Source organism: Rhipicephalus microplus, chromosome X (genome assembly GCF_043290135.1).
Source record: "Rhipicephalus microplus isolate Deutch F79 chromosome X, USDA_Rmic, whole genome shotgun sequence".
In the NCBI taxonomy this organism is placed as follows: Eukaryota; Metazoa; Arthropoda; class Arachnida; order Ixodida; family Ixodidae; genus Rhipicephalus; species Rhipicephalus microplus.
In genome coordinates this window covers 106,579,831-106,596,698 of record NC_134710.1, presented here as the reverse complement: position 1 = coordinate 106,596,698, position 16,868 = coordinate 106,579,831, and the positions used below count along the sequence as shown (strand labels likewise).

General features: G+C 41.0%; 1 protein-coding gene across 2 annotated transcripts in view; it reads right to left on the bottom strand.

Annotated features, from left to right (window-relative positions):
• LOC119176272 (palmitoyltransferase ZDHHC11) overlaps positions 1–16,868 on the bottom strand; it is a 73,963-nt gene that overhangs the window by 35,648 nt on the left and 21,447 nt on the right. For both annotated transcript variants that reach the window (XM_075877370.1, XM_037427475.2), the window contains exon 8: positions 11,514–11,599. In XM_075877370.1, the coding sequence (XP_075733485.1) occupies positions 11,514–11,599 (86 nt within the window). The remainder of the gene's footprint in view (positions 1–11,513; positions 11,600–16,868) is intronic.

Here is a 16,868-nt window from a genome sequence, read left to right as displayed (position 1 = left end):
TACCATTTTTCTTTCCATTGCTCGCTGCGTCGTCCTCAATTTAAGCTGAACCCTCTTTGTAAGTCTCCAGGTTTCTGCTCCGTAGCTAAGTACCGGCAAGATACGGCTGTTATATACCTTCCTCTTGAGGGATAGTGGCAAACTACCTGTCATAATTTGAGAGTGCTTGCCGAATGTGCTCCACCTCATTCTTATTCTTCTAGTTACTTCAATCTCGTGGTTCGGCTCTGCGGTTATTACCTGCCCTAAGTAGACATAGTCTTTCACAACTTCAAGTGCACTATTACCTATCTCGAAGCGCTGCTCCTTGCCGAGGTTGTTGTACATTACTTTCGTTTTCTGCAGATTAATTTTAAGACCCACCTTTCTGCTCTCCTTGTCTAACTCCGTAATCATGAGTTGCAATTCGTCCCCTGAGTTACTCAGCAATGCAATGTCATCGGCGAAGCGCAGGTTACTAAGGTATTCTCCATTGACTCTTACCCCTAACTGTTCCCATTCTAGGCCTCTGAAAACCTCCTGTAAGCACGTGGTAAATAGCATTGGGGAGATTGTATCCCCCTGCCTTACATCCTTCTTGATTGGTATTCTGTTGCTTTCTTTATGAAGCACTATGGTAGCAGTTGATCCCCTGTATATTTCTTCCAGAATGTTTATATATGCTTAATCGACGCCCTGATTCTGCAATGTCTACATGACTGCTCATATTTCTACTGAATCAAATGCCTTCTCGCAATCTATGAAGGCTACGTATAGTGGTTGGCTATATTCTGAGGATTTCTCTATTACCCGATTGATAGTATGAATGTGGTCGATTGTTAAGTAGCCTGTTCAAAATTCTGCTTGTTCCTTTGGTTGATTAAATTCTAATGTTTTCCTAACTCTGTTAGCAATTGCCTTTGTAAAAAGCTTGTATTTTACGGAGAGCAAGCTGATCGGCCTGTAATTCTTCAAGTCCTTGTTATCTCCTTTCTTATGTATTAAGATGATGTTAGCATTCTTCTAAGACTCTGGTACCTTTCTCATCAGGAGGCACCTCGCAAACAGGGTGGCTAGTTTTTCTAACACAATCTGTCCTCCATCTTTCAGCAGATCTGATGTTACCTGGTCCTCACCAGCAGCTTTACCTCATTTCATGCTTTCCAAGGCTTCTCTGACTTCTGCTATCATTACTGGTGTGGTGTCATCTGAATTATTGCTAGTTCTTATAATATCACGGTCGTGGTTGTCCCGGCTATTGCACAGATCTATGTAAAACTCCTCTGCTATTTTACCATTCCTATTCATATTGGTAGTTATTTTGCCTTCTTTGTCCCTTAGTGCATACATCCAATTTTTGCCTATCCCAAGTTTCCTCTTCACTGCTTTGACGCTTCCTCCGTTTTTCAAAGCGAGTTCAATTCTCTCCATGTTATACCTTCTTACAAATGATACCTTATGCTTATTAATTAACTTCGAAAGCTTTGCCAGTTCTATTTTGTCTGTTGTACTTTAGACTTTCATGCTTTGATGCTTCTTAATGAGATTCTTCGTTTCCTGGGAAAGCTTGCCAGTGTCCAGTCTAAGTACCGTGCCTCCAACTTCCACTGCACACTCCGTAATGATACTCGTCTGATTATCATTCATTGCATCTACGCTAAGGTTGGTTTCCTCAATAAGAGCCGAGTACCTGTTCTGAAGCGAGACTCTGAATTCTTGTACTTTCCCTCTCAGTGCTAGCTCATTGATTGGCTTCTTGCGTATCAGTTTCTGTCGTTCCTTCTTCAAGTCTAGGCGAATTCGAGACCGTACCATTCTATGGTCACTGCATTGTACCTTGCCAACCACTTCCACATCCTGTACAATGCCTGGATGTGCACTCATTATAAAGTCTATTGCGTTCTTATTTTCGCCAATAGGACTCCTCCATGTCCACTTATGATTTTCTTCTTTTTGGTAGAAGGTATTCAAAATCCGTAAATTATAGTATTCTGCAAATTCTACTAGTAGCTCTCCTCTGGCATTTCTAGTACCGATGCCATAATCTCCTACTACATGGTTTCCAGCCTGCTTCTTCCCTACCTTTGCATTAAAGTCTCCCATCAGTATAGTATACTGTGTTTTTACCTTACTCATTGCTGATTCCACGTCTTCATAGAAGCTTTAAACTGAAGCGTCATCAAGGCTGGATGTAGGCACGTAAGCCTGTACCACCTTCATCTTGTGTATCTCTTATAAAGTTTAATTATGATACCTACCACCCTTCTTTTAAAGGGCCACTCAACCAGGTTTGACAATTCTGAGCTAACAAGCGCAATGCGTAGACGAGGGGTACATGATCACGTCTGCCAAAATTTGCAACGCTACGCGCCACGAAAATGGGTCAAATTTCAAGATGAAAGCTGCTCCCTCTCCTCTCTGCCGGCGCACACGTAAAGAATGAGGGCTTGACGTGGGCGTAGCGATGGCTCTACGTACATGGCGATGCAATGTCGTTGGTCCTCTACGTAGACGACTCTGCTCTGACGTTGTCAACAGTACACCACGTGACAGGGCAAAAATTATTTAACACAACATGCGTAGTTTATGTATTTATTGCTTTAAGAAATGAATAAAACTGAAAATAAATAATGAGACCCAATAAAAAATTGTGTGCGTTTTTCTTCCTTTTTTTCCTGTGAAATGCTACGAGATGCGGGGCTAATATCTAGCGTTTTGCATGCGTTCGGGTCCCCGTGATCAGCGCAATGAGAAGACGACTGCTGTGGAACGCTCCTACGCGTTCGCGCACTCATTGTGCTCATCTACTCTACCGCGTCTAAGCCAGTGTTTCCAAACAATCCCGCAGAAACAGGCAGAAGGCCACAAAATAACGCTGGTCAACAAAGCAACGCCGCTCGCGTGCATGGGGGCTGGGCTTGTTCGGGCACGTCATGCGCACGTCACCTCTTGGTCAGATGCCGGAGAGGGTGGGGAAGAGATTTGGCTTGCGAAGGCTACACGGAGGAGCGGCAAGGGTTTCAAGCTCGCCTCCTCTCACCCTCGTTTCGCGCCGCTTCAAAAAACCTGTTTTCTCCGCTTGTAATGAACCGTCTCGAAAACTTTTTGTGGCAAATCGTTCCTCATTGGACACCCAACAACTTCCACTGTCTAACTAAAATTCGGTAGGGGGCCTGGTGGGTGGCCCTTTAATGCTATAGTATTCCTCTATGTTGCCAGCTATGTTTCTGTGAATTAGGAGCCCCACTCCCAGTTCTCTTCTGTCAGCCAAGCCTTGATAGCAAAGGACGTGTCCATTGTGTAGCACTGTATAGGCCTCATCTGTCCTAACTTCACTGAGCCCTATTATATCCCATTTAACACCCTCTAGCTCCTCGAATGGTACAGCTAGACTTGCCTCACTAGATAAGGTTCTAGCGTTAAACGTTGCCAAGTTCAGGTTCCAATGGCGGCCTGTCCGGATCCAGAGATTCTTAGTACCCTCTGCTGCGTTGCAGATCTGACCGCTGCCGTGGTCAGTTGCTTCGCAGCTGCTGGGGATTGAGGGCCGTGAGTTAATCGACGTATGCATGTGGGAGGTAGTGGCCACTAACTGCACCAGGGTGGCCAATCCTTCTCTGGTGAGAGAGTACGTGAGTGCATGAGAAATATTTCGATGAATTGCAAATCTCAATGAGCCAATCATCCTAGGAGCACTCCTTTTTTCACTCGCTGATGTGAAAATATGAATGCAAACCAACATAGCAATGTGTTTTAGCAAAAATAAAGGAGTCATGCAGTTGATCATTTGCAAACAGCTTGTTCAGCAATTGCTTTCACAGCAAATGAATCTTGGTCCAACAAAATTGTACTTTATGAAATAAAATTCTAAATATATTGATGTGGATATCATAAGACACGCCGTGAAGTACAATAATGCCTCAATACTAAAGACTCACACTGTCCAAAATGCACTCCCATAAAACAACTCTATACTATGGTCACTGCAAGATCATATGCAGTGACCACAGAATGGTAAGAGCTTGTATTCACCTAGATTTTAAAAAAGCAAAGGCAAAAACTGGTACGCAAAAAGCCAATGAATGAACTAGCGGTGAGAAGGAAAGTGTACAAATTCAGAGTTATCTTCGGAATAGATTCAAGGCACTAAACCAGGAAACAAATCTTAGCCTTGACACAATGAACGATAATCTTACCATACTATCATAAAAGAGTGTGCAATGGAAGTCGGAGGTACATTCACTAGACAAGACACTGGCAAAACTATCTCAGGAGACGAAAAATCTTATTAAGAGACGACAAACCATGAAAGCCTCAAATGCAACTGGCTAAAGCTAGTGAAACTTTCGAAGTTATTCAATAAGCGTAAGGTAGCCAACATCAGAAGGTATAGCATGGAGATAATTGAGCAGGCTGTAAAAAGTGGCAGAAGCCTAAAAGCTGTGAGGCAAACTTGAGTATAGACAAATATCGGATGTATGCATTAAGGGACAAGGAAGGCAATGTCATAACCAATATAAATAGGATAGTCGAGGTGGCAGAGGAGTTCTACAGAGAGCAGTACAGAAGCCAAAACAACCATGATAATATCGTGAGAAACAATAATAGTCAAGAGGAATTCGAAATCCTATCAGTAACGACAGGGGAATTAAGGAAAGCCCTAGAAGAAATGCAAAGAGGCAAAGCTGCTGGTGAGGATAAGGTAACAAGAGACCTCCTGAAAGATGGCGGAGAAATTGTTTTAGAAAAACTGGCCACCTTATATACAGAGTGTCTCTTGACGGGAAGGGTACCAAAATCTTGGAAGGATGTTCAACATCATCTTAATCTATAAGAAAAGTGACGTCAACGACTTGAAAAATTACAGGCCGATCAGCTTGTAACTCTGTCACATGGCAAATCTAATGTCATTTGAAACGAATTACATTAAGTGGACCTAATGCCATTTTACCCGGGTGCTGTCACACGATGAAAACAAATGACATTTTGAAATGATGACCACGACCTTAGACCTCCTGAGCTGTAGATTTTGGGAGAAGTAGAAATTTACTAAAACTTGCATGCAACATGCATGTTCTTACAAAAATAATTTTTGTTGGTAATAAGGTGCTCCTAGAATATAGGTAAATGCTGCCATTTTACACATGTCACAGTTGCACGACACACTTGAAAACCGACATGGCTAATGATATGCTGTGCAACCAATGCGCGACCAGGCGTGAGTACAATGAGCTGAAGCAGGTCATGTACGACTGACTTCCCGACTGCAGAAATGAAACGGCACTAGCGATTTTCTGCAGCTACCAATTTGGTCACCACAACACGTGCAATCGAAAGATCAACATACGCAATACAACCAACAACGACAACAGAGCAAAAGTCAAACACGGTCTGCATCCAGCCGCTGTAGTTGAGACTAGCTTTTCCTTTTTTTTAAACTTTCGCACGTGCAATTATGTCATCTAACCGGTAATAAGTTTATCTAGTAAAAAACAAGATATTTACAACTGATAAAAGTTACGTATACATAAGTTAACAGTCATCTCCCAAACTGTCCCTGGCGTCGAGACTACTCATTCAATCCAAAATCGGATGTGAATGTGTTTCGAGAACTCATTCGACCGAAAATATTATTTTCATCAAATGGCATTAGTTTTCCTGTGTGACAGCAAACAAATGACATTACAAACGAACAAAATTTGCTGTATATGACATTATGTTTGCCGTGTGACAGGGGTATTGCTGTCCGTTCTCGACAAACTATTTACAAAAATAATAGCTAATAGGATTAAGGTGACACGAGTTCAATCAACCAAAGGACCAATCAGGATTTCATACAGGCTACCCCACAATAGACCATATTCATACTATCAATCAGGTAATAGAAAAATGTGCGGAATATAACCAACCTCGATACATAACTTTATAGATTACGAGAAGGCGTTTTATCAAGTCATCAGCACTAATGCCGGCACTACAAAATCAGGGTATCGATAAACCCTACATACTGGAAGAAATCTACAGTGGATCCACTGCCACCGTAGTCCTCCATAAAGAAAGCAAAAGAATCCCAATAAAGAAGGTTGTAAGGCAAGAAAAAACGATTTTTCCAATGCTATTCACCGCGTGTTTTCAGAAGGTTTTCAGGGCCCTAGATTGGGAAGAGTTAGGCATAAGAGTTAATGAAGAGTGTCTTAGTGACCTGCGATTTGCTGATGAAAGTGCCTTGATGAGTAACTCAGGGGACAAATTACAGCTCATGATTACTGAACTGGACACAGAAAGCAGAAAAGTATGTCTGAAAATTAATATGCACAAAACTAAAGTAATGTGCAACAGTCCCAACAAAAAACCTCACTTTGTGATAGGTGGAGATGGGGGAAGTTGTAAAAGAATACAGTATGTCTACGTAGGACAGGTAGCAACCGCCGAGCCAAACCATTAGAGTGAAATAACTAGAATAGAAATGGGGTGAATCACATTCAGCAAGCATTCTCAAATCATGAATGGTAATCTGCCACTAACCCTAAAGAGGAAGGTATATAACAGCAGCATCTTACCAGTACTTACCTACGAAGCAGAAACATGTCTTACAAAAAGGTTCTGCTTAAATTGAGGACGGCGCTGCGAGTGATAGAAATTAAATGATAGATGTAACCTTAAGATACAAGAAGAGAGCAGAGTGGTTCAGAGAACGAACCGGGGTTAAGGATATCGTAGTTGAAATTAAGAAGAAGAAATGGACATGGGCCGGGCACATAGCACGTAGGCAGGATAACCGCTGGTCATTAAGGGTTACTGACCGGATTCCTGAAGAAGGCAAGTGCATGAAGGGCAGACAGAAAGTTAGGTGGGCCAATGAGATTAAAAAGTTTGCAGGTATAACGTGGCAGCAGCAAGCACAAGACCGGGTCGACTGGTGGATCATGGGAGAGGCCTTTGTCCTGCAGTGGGCGTAGTCAGGATGATAATGATGATAAGACACCTCCAAAGAGAAAGAGAGGTTATTTTTCTTCACGATCAATTACTTTTTGGGCCTAACATGACGTCATTTGTCAAGCCTCATAACCACCTCTGAGACTTCCCTCTCTCTGAGGCCTCTCTGTGCTGGAGCAAGAGCATTCTCACAGTGCTTCCAGACTATTGTTTGCAATTCCCAGATGAAAAAAAAAACAATTGGAACCTTTTGGAAATATCAATGGGTCCAAATGGTTCAAGATGATGTGCTCAATTCTAATTGGGCCAAATGGGTTCACTAACTAGACCATTTGGACCAACTGAAATTACAAAATGGTATCATTTCAACCAATTGGAAGCTCTCAATTGGAAGCCCACTTCCAATTAGAAAATCAAATACCCAAGTGAACCATTTGGTTCAATTGGAACTGTCAAATAGAAACACTAGTTTTCAGTTCCACCAGGCAACTTCAATGGAAGTTTGTGTGCACAAATTAATCAACAAATTTAAGTGATTAAGTGCTTCCACTTCCTTTACTTGCGACTTGTATAAGCGTTTATTTATGTATACAATTGTCATGCAAAACACCATCGGTTGAATGAATTTTAATGGTGTGAAAAAGCATACGCATGAAACAGGCATGATACAGTATAAGGTAGCACATATGAATGGATTGCAAAAATATCGCTGGCAGAAAGCAAAGTTTTATTCGACATTTCCCACATACTTGTGCACAAATGACACGGAATCTACTGGCCCTTGCGTCATACTGAGCCGTTGTGCAAGTACCTAACGTTTAATGCGTAATGGTCAATTACTTTCCTGTGCGAAGGGGGCTTTTTTTTCAATCAGCACTCGTTATCTGCCACGAACAGCATAGTACTGGCATTTTTGTTGACAACAGCTTTAGCAGCATCTCAGTAGCATTAGTCTCGTATTTTTTTTTATGGTTTCCAATACAAATAAAAAATAATTATGTATTTTATAATAAAAATATTACATTAAAAGTAAGCTCCATTTTTTTATCTACAGGTAACAACATTGCAGACGGTGGTCAAACATTATGATGCCGTAGTTTTGGCAGTTTCGCATGTAGTGCACTTAGTCATGGATACTCTCTTTCCGGGTGTGCGTGCGGCATGTTCTCTGGTGCGAGCAGAACCTTGGTGACATTAAGATGTGACATTTATTTTTGATCGCTTTTATCTGTGGAAAGTGTCACAAGTCAAGACGAGCATGTTCGAGCGGTTTTTTGGAGTTGTGTTGACTGTACCACGCTGTGATCACTTTGTCAGCGTTGATCAAGGGTCACCGTAGTTTTGTCAGTTCTGATCCTTCTGTGTGTGTGTTGCACTTACACATTTCCACTATATGCAAACGTTTGTCTCTAGTATTTGTGCTTTTTATTATAAGCACTGTGTCATTGTATACCTTGCTGCAGTATGTGATGAAATGCGCAAAGCGCACTATATACTAGCTAGTGTAAGCATCCTTTGTATTTTTCTTGTGCCTTAGGGCACACATGCGTCTGTGCAGCAAGCGCTAGTAATTATGTGCAAGTCAATCCATTTGACGTCTAGTCACTGTAGTATTCAATGAAAAATAATTGGTTGCTTTCAGGGCCGCATTTTGCCAACATGGTAATGTGAACGCTGCACACAAGATTGAATCCGTTTTATTTTTTAGTCAGCTTGTCAAGCACTGCAAATGATGGGCTGTTGCGACGGCGAACATTAATAATCGTTACATAGTTTTCCTAAGGCATTATCCGTGTTACGACTTCACAGACTGGGCTAATTCATACGGGGCTGCCATATCGAGATATACATCGAGCCTTGAACTGTGAGGTGGCAACATTATCGTTATGCCATTTTGGAGGTCCGTTCGTGCTGCACATCAACAATGTGCAAGAGGTATTCCGGAGATCTCTAGTCATCCAAGTTATTGTGTGGATCTAGAACACAGCGTGTGCAGCAAGTGTGTTGCGTGGAAGGCGAGTGCATGGACCTTCAAATTGATGACCCCGCCACTAGCGCTCCTCACAGATGATGTCAAGTCTTACTTCATATAGGAATATAATTCGTTGGTATCACATTAGGTATCACATTAATTGGAAAGAACTGAAGCAAAACTAACCACTTTTATTGTTATATAAAATAAGGCCAGCAGTTCTTTTCAATCCAATCTCACCTAAATCAACAGAACGCTGGTTAAAGAGAATATGGCCACTCTAGATGCCATAGCGGCTTTCGTGCAGTCAGTTCTCCAAACGCGAAGTAAATTAACGTTGTGAGCAAAGCAAGTTTACGAGTAGACTCATGATGCCTTGAGATAGCCCACACTAGTGACTGCACCCTTCAAGCGACGTCATGAAGCAATAAATGTGATACCACATTCTTTATATTTAAAAAATTTTTAAGCCATCAACTATTGACTCTGGAAAGCGATGCACGTACTTATAACATGATGTAGCCTCTTCACAGTAAACCTTCCGACACTAGGGCATACCGCGGCAATCAGCGATGGGCCCGATACAGACATCTGCACGTATTAAAAAAGAATTGCGGCTTCTCTGCCTTGGAGGCATACGTCTATTAATGAGATGACTTTAAAAAAAAAACAAGCGAAAAATTTGAACTAGGACCCTAACACTCATGAGCTCGAAAGGGCAGGGCCATTTACAGGAAGACCGATTGAAAATGCAGATGTGCTGGTGAAAGGAATTACGAAAAAAGTTTCTGGATGAAGATCCATGGATAATGTATATTTGAAGAAAAGTGTCAATGCGTTCCCACCGTCACGTGGTTTTCTGTGGACGCAAAGCATGAAAAATTCTATATTGTTCTTTATATCTATTCCTATGGTTTTCCCAGATTTCATTTCACTATGTCCAGAAATGAACATGACGGACATTCTGCCAGCACACATGCAGTTATAAGTTATTGGTTTAGTTACGTGTAGTGCGACTTTTGAATTGAGCAAACAGCAGTGTTTCCGGAATGGACAATGTCCACCGATGAATCGGTGCCACGTTTACACGCTACCGATTGGCCTACTCGTCACAAGCCCCTGCGGAGAGCGTGTTTTGCCGTTGAGCCGAATTACACAGTAGAAACTGTGTTAGCACCGAGTATAGCATCGTGCATTACTTGCGATGCACGTGTGACCGCTCTTAATTTAGCGGAATAATTCTTCGTACATGGTTGTGATTTTGGCGGCCCCAAGAGCAAGTTGCACGTTTTGACACACCGGCGTGGCTATTGCCGGAGACAGACGCCCCAAAAGCCAAGACTTTGGTGCAGTTTGACACAATCTTTATTGACATTATTAAGATAGTGCAGTAAATATGATTTGGCACACTTTGGCGCAGGCATATAATCACTGCTGTTACTATGTGTGTATACAGTTTTTTTAAGCTTAGTTGCTTATAATGTATATACCTTCCTTTATTTTGCCTCGCGTGATATTCCTTTTTATGCCTTTATCGTAGTTGTTTAACTATAACCACCCCTACTCAATTCTCTCCTTCAAAGCCTACTGAAAAATATATAGCTAAATAAATAAATTATTCATTCATTTATTAATAATAGGAACACATTTTTGTTAAGTATTTAGATAAATGCTATAACACTGATACCTCTCATTACTATAACTTTCTTGTGTAATGTAAAATGCCCAATCTATGAGTCTACAATTGTTCTACCCTGTTTAGATCCCCGAGTTGCCCAACGAAGCAATATAATTTGTTTCCTTCAAACGGGAGGTAACACACTCTCTTGCATTTAAGAACTCAATTCTTAGAGAAATTCTCAAAACCTAGTTTTAAAGAGCCCTAAATCACCCTCAATAATTTTTCAGCATTTCAAGTAAATGCATGCGTCAGTTTCAGAATACCGTGGCAATCAACTACGCCAAACAAAACAGTGCGAAGAGCTGGAGGCATGCCACTTTTTCCAAGAAACAATCCTTTGCCCCCTCTAGGCTTTTTCACTAATTCCCTGTTTTGGCTGTGAAGTCCACATTTGCACATGGTCATGTAATCCACAAAGAGATCCTGTTAGTAGTCTGCTCATAATTAGGAGTGTTCATTGCTCTTCCTCCTCGCACAAAGAGGCGAAGCACTCGGCATGGAGAGACAAGGCAACAAATAGCACAATAGAAATACGAATTGCGAATAGAGTGCGAGCGTCTTTTAGATCATAAAACTTGTGTAACTAAGCTGTTACGGCTCCTTTTCTAAACATTCTCGTGGCTGCATGTTTTGTTAAAGACTTGTGCAGAACTGCAACACCCCAACGAAATTTCAACATCTAAGTGGTTTAGGGGCATGCCCTTTAAGGGACATCTACCTGAGAGGACTGCAGCACTGACAGTACGAAATAAACATACCATAAAATTTTGCAAGGACTCGTAGTGAAGTCTTGAAATGTTTCAAATTTACATAAACTGGCTACTCACACTATACACCTGAGAGAAGTTGAAGGTGCCTTTCATGATAAAAATCACACCTCACATGAAAATAACCTATTAATTCAAACTTCCTAGAAGCAGTAATGACTATAACATGGCTACTTACTTGACACTTCTTCTTCCAGCAACGTCAACAGCATCAGTCTTTTGAGCTGCTGAAGCTTTCTGCTGCACAGGTGAAACCTGGTTGACCTGTGAAAAAAACACAGCTCATACTAACCATGCAGGCAGCCATCAAAATAACACAACACCTGTATTATATAACGCAGGCACACTATACACAAAATATAAAAGGGGAACTTACAAAGAAAACATTCACACCATCCCAATGATAATGGAAGGGACAATTAAAAAGGGTTATGAAATATTCCTGAAAATTTTCAACTACGTGAGTACCTCTATTCAAAATCCTGGCCGTCCATTCAATACTATACCTCGACTCAATTCATGTTCCAGGATCATTTAATATATATAAAAGCACTATTCCGACTCCCCAGCTCGAGTTCCCTTCAACTCTACAGCTCACGTAATCTCAAGTCAGCCAATCAAAAGTCTCTGTCGTCGACAAAACATCCCGATGCAGAAGAGTCTGCGAAGCCCTACTTTACTGAGGTTTGGAGCATCATACCATTTCAACTGCGGTGCCGTAAAGATGTCACGCACACAACCTGCGCCAACCATCTAATGCTAATGCATGCAAAGGTGATTTGATCACTATACAAAATTACACAACGAGCCTTCACTGCGTGTGCCCACGTGTATCGCCCTGAATCAAGAAATCTTATCTTTGAGATACTGCAAGAAACTGGTGCATACACTATTCGGACAGCTCTCATATTTCTTTCCTAGTGTTAGAATGCAGTCGACTTTTGGACTTCGAGCACTACTGTGAGGTAAAAAAATTGCTGTAATATTTTATTACTTACTAGCTTTCATATAAATTTATTATTTTAAAGCAAGCAAAGGTCAATGATGCATTTAGGATTTCAAATGTCTTCTGATGACATTACTACGCTAGTGTTTATGACGGCTGGTGATGACTCAAGGATTGCAAGATTTCTAGAAATTCTAACGGATATTTTTACATATAGCCTGAATACTGTGCCAGATTATTTGGAAATCGGCATGCTCAAAACCAATAAAAGAGTTGAAAATTATAACCGAGCAGCTTTATGCTTTGCATGACCTCTTTCACATTTTATTACATTCACATTTTTCATTCTAAGCTCACAACTTGTGACCCCGTTTGTGAGAAGCACTTATTGAAAAGCGACATAGAAAGATGGTGGTACGATGGTGAGCTTGAACATTGACCCTCATAATGCAGAAATAAGCGAAGTGCATTCGATGCACTTTATTATTTACCAGCGTCTCATGTATTGTCAAACACCTGATGCAATAATACAGCAGAATCTTGTGGTTCCCAGCAGTGACTTCTCATCAAAGGCACGAAGGGGAAGCAGTAGTAACAACCTAAATATGAACTCATGGAATGTAGAAGTAGTGGAACGCCGATTATACGGCTTTCAGGGAACCAACCACACAAAGCCGTCGTATAATCGAAAAACTAAGAATACAGGCAGTGGCATTCAGGATTGAACAAAAAAGAAACGGGCATGGACCACCTGAATAAGCCCATGACACGACCTCGTGATTCTCTAAGGAAGATAGATTAAATTATTCTTGCCAATGGCAGCATTACTTAGTTGAAGCAAGTACGAGAGAATTTTTATTATCAACTCTAAAATATTGAATCCAACGTGCATCTTTCTCCTAATAAATTGAGTCCGAAAATTGCATGCACACGAAAATTAGAACGAAACTGCCCTGCCAACAGCCTACCGTCAGAAGAAATAGACACAGTGCTATCGCCATCACATAATGGGGACGAACCACGAGTTCACGAATTGGCATAGAATGCCTTCATGCTCGACTGAGCTATTGTAATTTGTTGCCTTACCAAGCTCAACTAGTGATGTGCCGCTGTAATAATGAATGTTGACGTCAAGTGAAAGTTATTTCCCATGGTGAAAATAGCTGCATCATGCCCTTTTGCATGCTTAAGCTGATGACTGTGACTGCCACAAACGAAAGCAGGAGATCAGTTGTACGCTGACCAGGAAAAGTTTCCACAGACCAAAAACATGAAAATATTAGGATCTCAGGAATGAGCTCTTCAGCCCGGTGAAGGTAATCTGGTTGGAGCTTCTCGAAATAAAGACCCTGCATATGCATGCGATCGAGGCGTATGCAGAAGTGCATGAACTGCCAGGAGAGTATTCTATTCTAAGAAGACATCCTGTCTCAATCTTTACTTTTCTAATTACCAATCGAGGAGAACCCCTGTTCATATCTAGCACTCCTGAGTATTTTGTCAACGTTCGATGCGAGTAAAGGTGTTTTTTTTTATTTCGGGCAGAATTGGAATGTCGTCGCAAGATACAGGGTCGGCGTAAAACTGCGTAGTATAACCAAGGTTTTTAATACATTATATTTATGAGATGTTTATCGCGACCAAACCAATCCATCGTAAAAAGCTGGTCGTTGTGTAACTGGGGGATGTACAATCAAAGTTTCGCTGTACCATCATTTGTTAAAATAAATGATACCTGCAAGTTACCAAGTTCTCGTTGCAGTGAAATTTCACTCAAACGAACTTGAACAGACCTAGGAAAAAAGTTTGTTAAAGTGAAAGTTTGCTTCACTAAAACAGCTATGTTGTACAAGTTGAACATAAGATCTGGTGTTCAGACTAAATTTGAACCAATTAATTTATAGTGCTGCTTATTTGTATCTGAACTGATGCTTATTGAGCATTCTGTGAAGAATGCAGTAATCTTTTGCTATATTTGTGCACTTATGACTGCAGAGGTCATGAGTTTAGTTGTCAAAGCTTTCATGAACTTTCTTCGCTACAACCCTGCTGGGCAGAAAAGGACTTCAGTATCTTCAAGTGCATCAGTGCTTCTACCCGAAATATCCAGCCTTTCGTCGAGAGACATGTGCCTCCATTTGCCACCCATGATAACAATCACGCGGTAGCTGGTTGTGCAGCTGTCACTATGGCAATTGTGGCCTCACAATTAGCTCCGGTGGTGCACCTTTGATGGAGCTGATCACAAAGGACATGGCAAAACTATGCTACACAAAGGGAGCTTGCACTTGATGAAGCGACCAACATGACCTAGGGGGCACTAGAAGGTGCCATGAAATATTTTCGTAGAGGTGAAGACTGCTCTACACTGAATTTTGTTAAATTGAAATCAGATACCAATTGTTCCAATGGCACTTTTATGAGGGATTTAAAAAAAATTTCGTACAACTGAATAGTATGTTCAACTTATGTTTGTTCAAGTGACATTTTACTATAAAAACACTATAGTTTTTCTGTTTTACAAAGTATTTCACGCGCCCGATTTCCCTGTGTGTTATGCCTTTTTTCTCCTTCATTCACCGAATTTGAAGCCAGTGAGCTGGCCCTAGATACACACCCACTCGCACGTAAAACACAAGCGGCAAGTGTGTTGCGAATGATGTTAAACCAATGACTTTCATTTGACAGTGCAATGCATGTGTTTTTATTGAACTAGTGTGGTGAACTTATAGATAATAGCGTAAAATGAGCAGAAGCCTGTGTATTCATGTAGCAATAAAACATGCATAGTCTTCAAGGAATGAATTTAAGTTTTACTGCAGAGTTAGACCCGACATAATTTTTTTGTGAATTTCAATGTATATATAAATGTACAATTTTTCATTTCAATGACCATTAAAGACGAACAACAGTTTATGCTTCACTGATGAATTAATACTTGAGAATACCTATATACAGCCAAACGGCTTAATAAAAGACACTGATGTAAGAGACAAATGGGTATAAGAGACACCAGTGCACCTACCTTGAAATAGGTGTTAAGGGGAGATGCTACTCGAAGACACTTTTTGTTTAATATTCACCCTAGAGCAATGAACCTTGAGCTGTTTATGGAACTTTTTATGCTGATTTCAAATATATAATTAGTTTTCTTGCAAGTTACACACTTTTAGCTCTGCAACATGACAAAGTGAAAACCTTAACCCTTTTGCCCCCCCTCTTTTCATCCCTAAACTTCTGTAATTTTTTACCATTCATAGCTCATAATGCTTCAAATAAAGTGTAGAGTGCAAATAACTAATTAGGAAGCACATACAAAATATGTAATACGTGTGAAAAATAATAGACGCAAAAAGTCTATATTTCACTTACCCTAGTAAAGGTATACATACAATTTTTTATTATACAATAAAATATTGAAATTTAAACTAGATAATTGCATTTTTCATACTTTGAAAAAAATTAGGGCAAAATTTCATGCAGATCCGAGCACTAGAAGTGCCCAAAGAAGGAGGGGCACATTAGAAAAAATGGCAAAATTTGTGTTTTGAGAAAAACGAGTTTTAAAGTTAAAATTGAGTTTTTATTTATGAAAGATATCATTAAATCAGATGAAATTTACACACCAAAAAGAACAATCCTTCTTGTAGTGGCCACTGCGACTAAAATACACCAGCACCACGAGTTTGTCCTTCTCGGCTTTTTTGAGCCAACTCATCACAGACATTTCGCTCACAAACAGGGCCATAAACGCTTGCCAAACTTTCGCTCCATCTAGCAGAGCCTTGTGCCAACTGCAAGCTAGGAAGAAGTTTGACAGGACTGCGAAATCGAAACTAAGTCCAGTGTCATGCCATTTTGCAGCCAGGCTTGTGCCACATACCGTCGTACATAATGGCAATGTCGTCCCTGCTAAGTTCTCTCACTGCGAGCTCTTTCGACCTCTCAAGATTGGCGCTGACGTCATCCATTGCCACATCAAGAATTTTCCGGCTGACGGGTGTGAATGACTTCTGATGCATTGGCTTTTGCAAGCCAACAACTGCCGCAAATCGGACTAGCTGCTCGTAACTTATTCCTACAGGGCGCGCCGCACAATGGCTTTCACTTGCAAGCGATGCCTTTTTTTCATTCATAATGGACATAATTACACGAGAAAAGCATTGTTCAGCTGTGCTGCTCGACAAGACATTGACACCGCAAATAGGTTTCGCAGCACATACTAGGTTTCACCTAGTTTTTACTAGGTTTCACCCAGTCAAATAGTTTTTCATCACAGCACATAATAGGTTTCACAGCGGCCAATGGCGGTCCCCGATTCGTACCATGTGATAAGCCAGTCGCGGCGCTCAAAAAACACGCAGAAGAGTGCTTCTTTTTATTATTTCTTGTGCTGCATTAGTGAGAGAAACTGTCGGTATTTGAAGAGTGAGGCTCGAATCTTCGACTCATGCGATCAACAATGGCGAGCGGCGGTGCATTATCGGCGGCAAGGTGCTCGAAGACTGTACACTTTCAACCTTTAATAGGCACCTTGTGCTCTTTAGATGCAATTTTAAAGCATTTCCAGTTAGATCTCGACCTGTA